General features: G+C 44.9%; 1 protein-coding gene across 9 annotated transcripts in view; it reads left to right on the forward strand.

Moving 5' to 3' along the window:
• nav3 (neuron navigator 3) overlaps positions 1-13,128 on the forward strand; it is a 302,596-nt gene that overhangs the window by 215,763 nt on the left and 73,705 nt on the right. For all 9 annotated transcript variants that reach the window (XM_068586930.1, XM_068586937.1, XM_068586933.1 and 6 more), the window contains 2 exons: positions 1,413-1,481; positions 6,523-6,665. In XM_068586930.1, coding sequence (XP_068443031.1) covers positions 1,413-1,481; positions 6,523-6,665 — 212 coding nt within the window. The remainder of the gene's footprint in view (positions 1-1,412; positions 1,482-6,522; positions 6,666-13,128) is intronic.

A 13,128-nucleotide genomic window follows, 5' to 3' on the forward strand; every position in this document is an offset into this window, starting at 1 on the left:
AGACAGTTTTCAGAGTTGATGAACTCCCTCTGATGGACTCTCTCCTCAAAAGGGACTGATTGGAAAACTGTCTCCGGTCCGCCTCTGGAAGGTATGAACACAAGTCTGGAATTGTCAGATTGATTTTTTTAATGTTTAACAGTCAAGAAGATATTGCTTGCAGTATTTAAAACTCCTTGAAGGGGGACTTTGTTGTGCGATAAGCTAGTTATTTGATGCTATATCATGCTAGCTGGCAACGACAGTCAGCATATTGTTTGTTTCTTTAATTATGTTGAGTTATTGTGACCAAACTGAAATGTCCTGGTGAGTTTACAACATCCACTCCCACAGTCTTTGTTCGTAACTATTTTCCTATCGTCATTGTTATTATTTCCGATGTACAATGGTTCATACTTTTGGGAAAAAAAGACTGTAAGCTAACAATGTTAGCGCCCATTATTGGTTACATTTTCAACCCTGTTTTTTTTCTATGTTTTTATTTTATTTACATTGTAGAAAAAATAAATTCTTTGTTTAAAAAGAGTAACAAAAAATAACAGAAAAGGCCAATTGTGTTCATGCTAACATAAGCTCGCTGAGATTAGTCCAAATGTCCATGGAGAACCTTTCGTTCCTTTTTGGCAGAAATGAACATGATTTTATTGCTAAGAGTGGGGGGTTCACTTGCTTGCTTTTTAATGAAGCCGGCCACAAACAATGTCTTGTTATATGAGGCATATGACAACAAGGGAGAAACACCCACGTGGTTTGGGAGTCACTCTGTTTGCACGGGATGCTGCTCTCACAACATGAACACACAGGGATAACCAGCAGCCTCGCCACCTGGTCATCCACTTTACATTGTTTACAGGGTGTAGGCATGATGATTAAAGGCATATCTTTGTTCATAAAGCACTCCACAAGTAGCTTAACTACTTCCTGTCAAACACAAACGGAGGGGCAGCCCGCCATTAATTCCCCGTCTCCGTGAATGACTAACGGTGAGTGTTGGGTTGTAAACGGTGACTGGTGCCCTGGGCATTTCCTTCCGCCTGTGCCTCGTGCGTTGAGTCTTGTTTTCTTTTCCTTCAAACGAGGCCACTGAGGATTTTTCTCGATTGTCAAAGTCTTGAGCTGTTTTATGTCAGCGGCCCTATAAATGGCCTGAGAGATGCTGTTGGCTTAGTCATACGTGCGTGGTAATAAACATATGTGAGCCGTCATGTGCAAAAAATTAAATGTGCCCTGGCGCGCTACAGTACAGCATTCTTCTGTTCTCTCCCCGGTTATCTCCTCTGCTTCTATCTGAACAGCTCCTCCAGCGCACATTATTACATTAAGGCATGGATTAAGAAGCGTCCAGCAAGACGCTGGTCTCATTCCTCCTCTAGCTGTGTTAACAGTCTCTCTGTCATCTGCTCTCTCTTCAGTCTCACAGCGCGATATGCAAGTCCTCCGGGCCACAGTGGACTAGGGTCCCCGCAGAAGAAAAACACAAGGTAAATAACGAGAAACACCGTGTACCTCCTTTTACTTTATGGATTCTTTGTTGTCTGGGTTTTTTAAAGTGCTTTTTGCATGACCTGTATGCCCTCAGTTTTCTTTTACGTTTCGCTTCATGCTGTTGAGATATTGTGTTCCTACTTCAGTGAGGTCAAAGGTCAGGGTCAGCTACAGAGCAGCAGGTAGGGAGTCAGTGTTTCGTTCAAGGATACTGCAGCAGGGCGTAGACGGGCCTCATGGCGGCTGGCAACAGTGCCTCACAGTGAAAAGGCGGGCGACACATTCATTATCCCTCGCTCTGTTTTCACAGGTAAATGTGTAATAGTATGGCGGTGCATCATATTCCTCCAAACTAAAACTGTCAGAATATTTGCTCACTTGTGAAATATTCAGCCAGTAAGTAGAATGAATGACAATATCTCATCTGACTTTCACCAAAACTAGGACCAACCTTACGAGAGAAAGAAAAAATCATTGACCTTCAGATGTCACAGTCACAGCACATGATTTGAATGAGCAGTGGCCATTGGCGGGCTCGGTGCATGACCACATGAGTGAGTCCTTCGCACCAATAAAGGTCGCTAAACACGCACACATCACACAAAAAAAAAAAAGAAAATCCAAGATCCCTGCAAAGTTTTCACTCAGGGAGTTGACTTGCACTTAATGTCTGTCCTCAGTCCAGCGCTTTGACTCCTTGAGAAGTCCAGCTCTGTGTGGGGTCCTCTGGGAATACCCCATGCACATCTTGGCAGGAGAAGCTGCTGCTAAATAAGCCACCAGACATTATAATGACACTCTTTGTGTTGCCAGGCTCTAGGCTGCAGCCAGCAGTCAGGGAGCCACAGGCTTCATCTACTATCAAGCTACTGACACACACACAGACACACACAGACACACACAGACACACACACTCACACTCTCACAGGCCACTGACCTCCCTATCGTCGAGGTAACATAAGCGTTGAGGCCCTCACCCATGTGTGACCCACACATACTGTATGTTCACACCCCAGAGTCCAGTTGTCAGACGCTCGCAGCAATTGTTCCAGCTCAGGGGCGGTGGGAAAACGGCGTGTTGGCGAGTAATTCCTCTCCAGCCGCCACTGAGCAATGGCAAAAATGCTGTAGCCGGCAGCTCCGGCCCTCTGGCTGGTAATCGGCCCTCTAACGTCTCACATCACTGACAACAAACCTCAACGCTGCTGCTTTGCAGAAACGGCTCTATCGTACCCGCACAAATATGAATATACACACACGCACACACAACACAATGGTGATATTGTAACCATTGCCCCGTTGCCATCCGGTCCTCATTCGTACAAGCGTGATTACCACTTTGAATTGATGTTGTATGAGACAGCTCTGCACTGCTGGGCAACACCATGCCTCTGAAGGACTGTAGCTGTTTGCAGGTTTTAGCTCCTGAACCACGACTTACCAGCCATTGATTTCCATTCACTTTTGTCCAAACTCAGATCAGCGCACTTTTTAAACGCTTGTGTAATCCATCAGGGAGTCATTTTTGTCAATGATTCAAGAGTCTGCTCATTGATTTTCATTAAATACAGAATTTAGACCAAACCAGTAGATCGTGGATCAGTAGAAAATATGGATTTCAACTGGAGACACGTTGGGCCAGCGGCATGAAGTGACCAGGAGCACCTACCTCACTTACTACCTCACTTCCTACCTCACTTACTACCTCACTTACTACCTCACTTACTACCTCACCTACTACCTCACTTACTACCTCACTTACTACCTCACTTACCACCTCACTTACTACCTCACCTACTACCTCACTTACTACCTCACTTACTACCTCACTTACTACCTCACCTACTACCTCACTTACTACCTCACTTACTACCTCACTTACCACCTCACTTACTACCTCACCTACTACCTCACTTACTACCTCACTTACCACCTCACTTACTACCTCACTTACTACCTCACTTCCTACCTGACCTACTACCTCACTTACTACCTCACTTACTACCTCACTTACCACCTCACTTCCTACCTCACTTACCACCTCACTTACTACCTCACTTACTACCTCACTTACTACCTCACCTACTACCCCCTCGTCCACTTGCTCGGATCACACTCGTCTCTGAACTCCGCCTTCAATCTCAACTACTTTCCTATAAAGTAGCATCTTGCACAAATTTAGAAAATGAAATACAGATACTTAATGGATACCTACTATGTAATACATATATATATATATATATATATATATATATATATATATATATATATATATATATGTGTTTATACTTCTGTAATACTGATCGGCTCTTTAACTTCACCGTCTATGCAGCAGGGGATGATGTTGAACATGAACTTCACCGGCCATCTGCTAGCTTGTGCTATCTTTCGACCGTGTTAATGAGCCTGATGGCCTGAAGGTACCGTGAACTCCAGACGGGCTGGACCCGATAACCTGCACTCAGGTGGAGAATCACCGGCAGAACCCTTGCGGCCCGGAGAAACTAATAGTCGGCGCTTTCTCCTCTGCGAGAACTGCTGTGGCGAGCCAGAGACCGACCGGCCCGTTAATTTGTTGGTCCCTTCTGTGTCCGATAGAGTCCGCTCCCCAAGTCTGCCCCCAAACACAATCATTGTCACATGTTTCAGTCTTGCAGCTCCAGCTTGCTGATGCATTATCAAACATATATTTTGGAAGATGAAAGAATCTTATGATAAAAGGCACTTCCTTCTGATTTCCATCTGAATTGCTTCAATCTCACCTCATTTCCCCCACTATTTATCTCTCATCTTCTCTTGCAGCTACACTGTATTTTACTCTCTCCCTATCTGCATCCATTTCTCTCTCACTCCCATTCTCTCAACTCTCTCCTTTGTTCTTTTTCATGTTTTCTTGGTATTTTTTTCTTCATCTCTTAATTGTTTTGGTCTCTCACTCGCTTCTGTTCCTCTGTTCCTCCCCTTGTTGATTGTACCTGTGGGAGCTAAAGGCCCTGTAGCTACTGGTGTGTGTGTGTGTGTGTGTGTGTGTGTGTGTGTGTGTGTGTGTGTGTGTGTGTGTGTGTGTTCAGGGGTTGTGTAGGTGCTTTTAGTTCTGCTTTGTTGTGATACACTTCGCCTTTTCTTCTCTCTCTCTCTCTCTCTCTCTCTCTCTCTCTCTCTCTCTCTCTCTCTCTACCACGGGGCTGCAGCTCAGAGCCCCCCCCCCTCTCCCCTTCCCCTCTCCAGACCTGGATCAGCATCTCTAAACAGAATAAAGTCTGCTCGTGTCGTCACAGTCGGAGCTTTTCAGGATCTCAGAAATTCAGAGGAACAGAATGTCGGAACATTTGCTGCATTCTCGAGTCATTTTTATTTGATATTTTTTGCACTTGAGCACATTTTATTTTTGCACAACCGCCTGGTATAAAACAACATTTGCATTGTTCAGCACATGGGCTGACTTATTAGGCGGTTTTGCTCCACGACACGCCGTGCAGCTTAAACGCTGAGCCGCGCTCTTTTCTTTCAGGGAGACACCCAAAGTGAACCACAATCGTTTCTCCATCTGTGTTTCTCGTTGCGTCAGAAAAAATGCAAAGGCTGGTTAGTCTGATTAGCCCGTAATTAGCATTAGAATTGCAACGTGATGAATGCTTCATCATGTGTTGTGTAGTTTGTGAAAACAATACGTAATCAACAATATGTAAGAAGAACTTTCAAGGTTCTGCTGCTCCCTCTGAAAGTGTTTCAAGGACACGGCCGGGGAACAGACGATCAAGAGATGCTGCACTGTTGGCTCGGTCTCTCTGGCCTCGGCTGCAGGTCGTCCTGCGGTCACAGGGGACAAACTAGAGGCGACCCGACCGGCTCCTGTGTTTGCCAAAGGAATAAAGCAGCCCCTCGCGCAGCGTGGGGAGATACTTCTTAATAGTCAGGTTTTAATCAATGCTCCGTGTAGATTGTTTATGTGTTCCCAAGTGAAGGCTTTAAAAGCTAAATGGAACATATGAAATGTGTTTTTCTTTTTCCCTCCGACGGGTTTTTTCTTCTTCTTTTTTCCACCGCTTCAGTACTCCACCCTTTGAAAAGAATTTCCCCTCCGACATCTCGGCTCCATCTGCGATACAGACGCGAGTGACATATTCTGCGTAGCAAATCGATTATCTTTGTTAAAGGACATCACGGCAGCCTTCATGCAGGCAGGCAGAAAGACACCAAGTTGTTGGAATCTATTCATTTTTTCTTCTTATTTCTTTCCTTCTAATAAGTGACAAAGACCATGCCATGAATGGAAACACCCACGGCCGTCTGATGCATCAAGGTCGTCACTCAATGCCCTTTTTTTCCGCATTACCATCCTTTACTCCCACCCTGTCAGCTGGGAGACTTTGTCCTCTTTCTCTCTCTTGTCACATGTATTTTGATTGGATTGAACTTGCAGTCGAGCCACAACGTGCAAAAATAGCAATCTAAAAAGATAAAAATATATATTATGGTATGGACTGCTTCACTGCGAGGTAAAAATCTGTTTATTTAAATCACATCAAACCATAAAGATCAATGGTAGAAATAAATCTAAATTGCTGTAAATCTTGTTCCGATCCGTGTGCCAGATGCCAGATCTGTTTTTGTGATAACTTAGCAACAAATGGCTGACGGCGTCTGGCATAAAACAATGCAACGTAAAGTTATTGTACAAAAGCAACAGGTTTTTGATGAGATAATTCTCTCCTCGCGGGAGTGGAGAAAACCCTCCAGCTGCGCGTGGCAAATCAACATTTGACTGTAGCAAGCTTTGACTCTGTTGGGAGAGAAAGTGTGTGTCTGTGTGTAAGAAGGAAGAGCGGCTGGCTGAAAACACACTTGTTTCCCAGCGTCTCGCACGCCTTCATTTATTCAAAAACTCGTCCGAGGACAAAGCTTCTCTCAAGGCAGAGATAAGTCAAATCCCATGACATAATAGCGATATTGTCCTGTGTACATATTTCTGCCGCCGGAAGAGCTCTGCTTCAAACTGCCAAACTGCATCTTCACGTCCGAACCCCTCTCTTGCAGGTTGCCAGGCCCCTCCAGAGCACCTGCTGCAGGCAGCGGGGCCTCCAGGAGCCCGGGCTCGTCCAACCTCAACCGCCGCAGCCAGAGCTTCAACAGCATCGACAAGAGCAAGCCTCTCCAGTATGCCAGCGGCAACGACAGAGGTGAGAGCGCCGCGCCGCCCGGTCGCGTCACAAAGCCACTCTCCCGTTCTCCATCCCGGCCACTTGGTGGCAGCACTGGCTCAGGCAGAGCCGCCCTCGCTCTGCCAGTCCTCACCAGTCTGCTGAATCATCCCCCCCAGTTCTCTATTCCAAGAGAGTTATAATGGATGCCGCTCAGCGGAGGCGCCGGCACACTTTCCCAGCACGCCGAGAGCCGTTTGAGGGACGAGCGAAAAGGGACAAATCCAGACAGCTGCTCTGCTGAGCGCGGCGAAGCTAATCAGAGTGATTATGTTGTGGAGAGAAGGGTCTCACAGTGGAGCTGCAGAGTGTGGCAGTTTATTTACCACCAAACTCATTATTCACAAATACATAGTTTGCCTTTACAGCCTTTTTCTGTTCAACAGTAAATAAGCTGCTCGCAATGCTTTAATTACGTTGAGATTGGCTCACTAACTGTACTCATAATAGCTGTTAGATTTTATTATGGCTCATTCAGGAGATTTATCATGACTCATTGGCTCATCAAGCGGTGATGAATATAATCGATCCCACTGCTCAGTCACTTCAATCATTAAAACCAGTCCCGGCAGGTTTATGACATCATAATAACAAACCTGTTGCTTTGGCTCGAAATGTATGGGATCGTGAAATGTTCTCCAACTGGTGAGCTGACTGCAGGATTCAGTCGACAGAGGGTCAGCAGGAGGAGGTGAGGAGGTGGAGGAGAGACAACGACTACAACGTTTCCTCTATTCGACTCCATCGATCTCACCTGCCTTCAAATCCCAAGAGTCCACGCAGGGTGTGTACTCACCTTTCCCGATTTCTGTCTAAAACGTCAAACTCGTCAATGGAGGGCGTAGTGGCCGATCTACGTGTCGGCCACTCTGCTGGGTGCGGGATAAGATCCTGTTTCTCACGCGCTGCTTCAGTCAAAAAAAGAGTCCAGCCGTTGGTATATTTTTGGGTTATTGCACATTTAATTATGACTGACGGCAGTTACAAGTGGTTATTTGGACTTCCTGAACTGTTTTACGAAGTTTGTTGGTCTAGCGGTAAAAACCGTCTGCTCTCCCCGTCACCCGTGCATCATCAATCCCTCTTGCTCGTACCGGTGCCCCGTATTTAAACTATCACAGTAAAACACACATTACCACAATAAAATACACACCCGTCACTAATGGCTCCTACAGAGGGCGTGGTGAGAGAGGATGGAGGGTCAGAGGTCAGACAGGAAGCTGCTGAAAATTGAGGGACTGATGGTGTTAGTCTTACGTTCTCATTTAAAAACCCATCATTTCTTCAGGTTTGTCCTCCAGCCAGCAGAACTAGGGATGATTCAGTCGACGGGTTTCTTTTTCCTCTTTAAAGAGGTGGACGCTTCCGGACCATTCCTCTCAGTGCAGTTGAGTCCTGCCAGAACACAAACGCTCGGCGTTCGAACTTCACTGCAGGAGATGGAACTGTGTTTTTTTTTCTTCTTTCTTTTAAGTAAGGGAAGAAACGTGAAAGGCAAAAAAGAAAAATCAATAATGGGGAATGTCAGCGATGCAGACGGAAGCTTCTGTGCAGAAGCCGGCAGACAGAGACGGATACAGAGAGAGTCTTGACTTTATTTTTTTCTCTTACAGATAGTTGCATTTGCCGCTGTCATGTTTATCTTTACTTGTATATCCTTTGATTCTGTTTTCTTTCGCTTAGTTTTTTCAAAATATACAAATACATTATTCAGATATGACCAGATAAGGTTCTGATAAGACACAAACAGTATCTGAGTTTTTGCCGGCATGGTGGTCTCAGATCAATAATATCACCTTTTCAAGTTTTTGAAATGTTCAACGGGCATATTCATCTTGGTTGTTATGCTCATCTTGCTATCAGCTATGCTATATTTTGGTACTGTTTGAATCAAATGTTTCATTTTGTTTTAAAGGGTTATAAAATCATGTTTTATGTATTTTGACAGTAATGCCCCGACATATGAGGAGTAAGAAATGGCTGTGAAAAGCAGAAACTAGTTCTAGTACGCCAAGCAGCTACATATATTATGTTATATATATTTTTCGTGACTTGTGTCGATAACTATTTTGTATGTATGGTGCATGAAGTCATGTGCTTCTCTGCACACACAGCGTCGCTCCGGCCCGACAGGAGAAAAGCTCAAAGGGCACGAAAAGCTTTGCGTCACCCTTGTTGCCGTGCGACTATTTAATTAGCTTCAGCCGACTAAATTGCAGCTTGAAAAGGTCATGCTGGTGTTGTAGGACGGTGATTGGCCTGCTGCTCGTTCATAATCAGGATGAGGAGGCCAGTTTCAAACCCGCTGTAGGCGGAGAAGCTGCTGAAGTCCTCTCGCAGTCTGACAGTGATGTCACAGGGCAGCAGCTGGAGAAGCATTCAAATATATATATATATATATATATATATATATATATATATATATATATATATATATATATATATATATATATATATATATATATATATAAATGCAGCCAGCACAGGAGCAGCAGAGGTTGGAGGAGTACACATGTCACTGCTGCATACCTTGCTGCAGGTTTCCACTGAGGTGTGTGTGTGTGTGTGTGTGTGTGTGTGTGTGTGTGTGTGTGTGTGTGTGTGTGTGTGTGTGTGTGTGTGTGTGTGTGTGTCTTTCCCAACATGGTTAATATCACTTGAATCCAGGCGTTCAATTTGGTGAGCAGACCAGGATAAATGACATTTCATTCCTCGGCCGCTGAGGAATGAAAAAAAAAAAAAAAAAAAAAAATCAAAATCAAGACAAGGGGAGTCTGTTGCCATGGCAACGACAAGTCACTGCACGGGGAAAAGTGTGGCGCTGCAAAACAGCCTCCAGGGTGGGGACCGGAGGAAGCGAGGAGGTGCGGGGGGGAGGGGGGGATCTCTAAAGACGGGGTTAATTGACTGGACACACAAACAGAGACGCACACACACAAACACAGAATCACGCAAATGCCTGCAAGCCCCTCCCGTTCACATTTAAAAGCTGCCTCCAGGCTCCGGCACTATCTCTACAGATGAAGGGTAACAGAAAGGACACAGACAAGCACACAAACACAAGCATGGATGCTCTCTCATCCACTGTCTAGACACACTCACACACACACTCACACACACACACACACACACACACACACAGAAAGACATGCACCGTAAGCGTGTCTTGTCTTTGCAACAGCTGATTTGTGAGTTCATCTTCACATTAGCACATTGGGTCAGGATTCCTGGCGTTATTTAGGTTAAAGAATTGATTTGGGTTCAAATAAGCAACTTAACTTAAGTTACGTACATTATTTAAGTCCTTTACGTGACAGCGATGTAACTTCTGTGGTTTACGTGAGTTAACTTCCATACGCAACTTAAAATGTGTCAGCGTCGAGTTTTGTTTCCATACGGGACACAGACAGAGGTCTCCTGGGTGAAAGTCCTGTGTCCGTTCAGCTCTTCCATCGTCCTCCTCCCTACACGCATGGTTCAGGTTCCTCTGAGCGTTTTACACGGATGGATGGATGAACCAGTTTTTGGCAGCAGCAAGCAAATAACAGAGTAAACATGAATATATTTAGTATGAAAAATATTCAATATACACGATACAATAAAATGGCAAAGCAAATTTAAAGAAATAAGTAAAATGCAATAAAAGCCAATGTGCTGGTATCAAGGCGCAGAGAGGCGGGACCAAGCGTGTGTATTTAAAAACCATGGATTAAACCTCATGGGTAAAATCTGGTCTAGTTCCACCTCTGCTGGTCTGAGATCAGAGCCTTCTGAATCCAGACTCATCACCTTTCTAACCTGCAACCTCATTACAAGAGAGCAGGAGAGTGTCTGCCAGAACGCTGCCCTTTAAGATCTGCAGAAACTATGTTCCCATCCAGGCAAGAGGAGGTTCTGCTATTGTTCTAATACACTTACAACTCAACGACACTTTCAGACAAGCCACGTGCACTCTGTCGTGCACGCTCGAATATTAAAACTGTCTATTCTTAGATGTAAACACACACATTCACATGTCCACACGTACACAAATATGACACCTACTGTATAGGATCAATATAAAGAAGATGAGGAGTGTTACTGGCCACGTCTCTGTTGTTGAGATGACAGGATGTGTTGTGAGACCATTGCTGCTCTCCATCACATTAAAATACAAGTCCAGTTTTAAAAGTGTCCAGAGTACTAAAATAAACTTGATGTATTCAAATGAAGGTTAAATGAATACCTGACGTGTGATATATTTACATAGGTGTGTGTATATTGCCTCCGTTTGTGTGCAGGGAGCAAAACACAGTACTAATGATAACAGTGTAGTCTAATCTTTACCTGCAACTGTGCAGAATTATCATGTTTGAACAGAATGAATAGACATGAAAAACAGAAACATTAATATTCAGATCCGTCATGTCGACTGTCTTCCACCATGTAGACACTATAGTGTGTATCCGTGCAGCGTGTTTCATCAGTCGGTGTGTTGATGCTTCGCTTGCATAACTGATGATCAGTAAGTTTTAGCACCCAGCTGCTTTCGTTGGCTCGTGTCCTGAAATGACGTCAGCGAGTTCTTCACGAGCGCAGCATTACCAGCTGATTGACCGAGGGCCTGAACACGCAGCATGCACGTCATGATGCATCCATAAAAAAATACGAGAACCAGAGGTTTCACAGACATTGCCAGTATTTCTCTTGGAATCCTAATGAGTGTATACGGTAGAAAACATAAATAGTTGCCTGTTTTGACATGTGGAGGTAAATGAAAAGGCATTTTAATGGCGGCGCGCTGCGCATTTCCAACTTAGCGTCTCTGGCAGAGCCTGACACACTCGGGTCTGACACAGTGCACTGGGGCGTTTTCCGGCATGTTTTAAGGTTTTACAGAATGTCTTTAGACGTGTAAGCCGGTTAAAGTCTCTCAGCCACAGCTGAAACTGAACCCCCTCCCCTCTGCCTGCCTGAAGGGGCTTTAAACTGCAGACTGGGGTGACTCACAGCCAGCTGAACCCCGCTCACTGTGCTGACTGACAGCCAGCCAGACACTCACTCTGTGTAATGGCGCATCACTTCATGCTGTCACTCCGTCGCCTTCCTGTCTTCATTCCCGCCACAGCCCTAATTCTCCCTTTCCTCCTTCTTTTCTTTTTCTTTTCGTCTCTTTCCATCTAAAGTGGTCTCCAAGTCTGATGCATTCTCTGTCTGCGCCGGCCCGTCTTCTGTTGCGTCCATCCTCCCTTTCAAATACTATACTTATCTGTCTGGTGCTGCTGGATCCTCACTGCGTGTAAGAGAGGGGGGAGTGCTGACGGCCGGTGTTAACAGCCAGGGAAGATGCTTTGTGCGTGTGCGTGTGCGTGTGTGTGTGCGTGTGTGAAGGTCAATGCTCAGCGCTGGACCCCAAAACGTTTATTAAACACGCATGACGGGTGTTGATGTGCAGATGCATGTGTGTGATTTGGCTCACTGGTTGTATTTTTCGAGCACCATTGAGCTGTAAATCTGGTCCATGTGAACAGCTTCGTAATGCATCGTAGCTCACATTTCAGCCTGTAATAGAAAAAAAAGAAAGTTGTGAAATATAGACGAATAAGGAGATGAAAAATATGAAAAAAAAGCCAAAACATTTTGCTACGTGATTAATATTTTACTTTTGGCAGTGATTTCATTTGGCATAATTTTCGTAAATGTAATACATACGTATCACATTCATCTTGTGTGTTGAGTAACGTTACTTCCAGAGCTGCCATTTTCTACCAGCGTTGAACAATCACACAGGGAGAAATCCCCGGATCAGAGGCAGGCATCGGTTGCTCTGCACCCACCGCCTCCTCAATGTGGAGACATTTTTGAGTTGAGTTTGAAGTTAGATCTGAGTGCACGGTCACCTCTCGGAAAGAAAAGTCTCCATCCATTGTCACGCAGCTGCTGTGATCTCTTTTGTTGCTGCGGTTACAGCACGGTGTCCCATCCAATGTAACCGCTGTCATCCACCTGAAAACATGCCGTGACAAGCCTCTCTATGCAAGTGTAAATCAGGGGGTTGGAAGTCTGAACACGGAGCGACAGCACACTTGAGTACAAACTCCTTGGAGATTCCAGTGTAATGCTAACAGTGAAATCTTTTTAACCCAACATACCGTAGATATTCTGCCAACTGGGACTGAACACTGAAATCCTCTGAAAGTTGCCTATTCTTGCTCGACTTGAGATAAATGTGTGCAAAACCATAGAGGAAGAACAGCAGAGTATTCAGCTGTGACTTTGGATTGGGTTGGTTCTCATGTCAGATAAATCCAGGAAGATGGTGAAAGTTTGCCGCAATCAAAACTTGAGTGTTTGCTCCAAAAAATGTCCCTAGCGTTGCCAGAGTACCTCCAACTGTGTAACAATTTCCCCAAAGTAGATATCAGTGACTATGAACTATGAACAGAATTAAAACAGATTGCAA

Source organism: Clinocottus analis, unplaced genomic scaffold (assembly GCF_023055335.1).
Source record: "Clinocottus analis isolate CAN_PGR_092001 unplaced genomic scaffold, fCliAna1.0.p SCAF_20, whole genome shotgun sequence".
NCBI lineage: Eukaryota > Metazoa > Chordata > Actinopteri > Perciformes > Cottidae > Clinocottus > Clinocottus analis.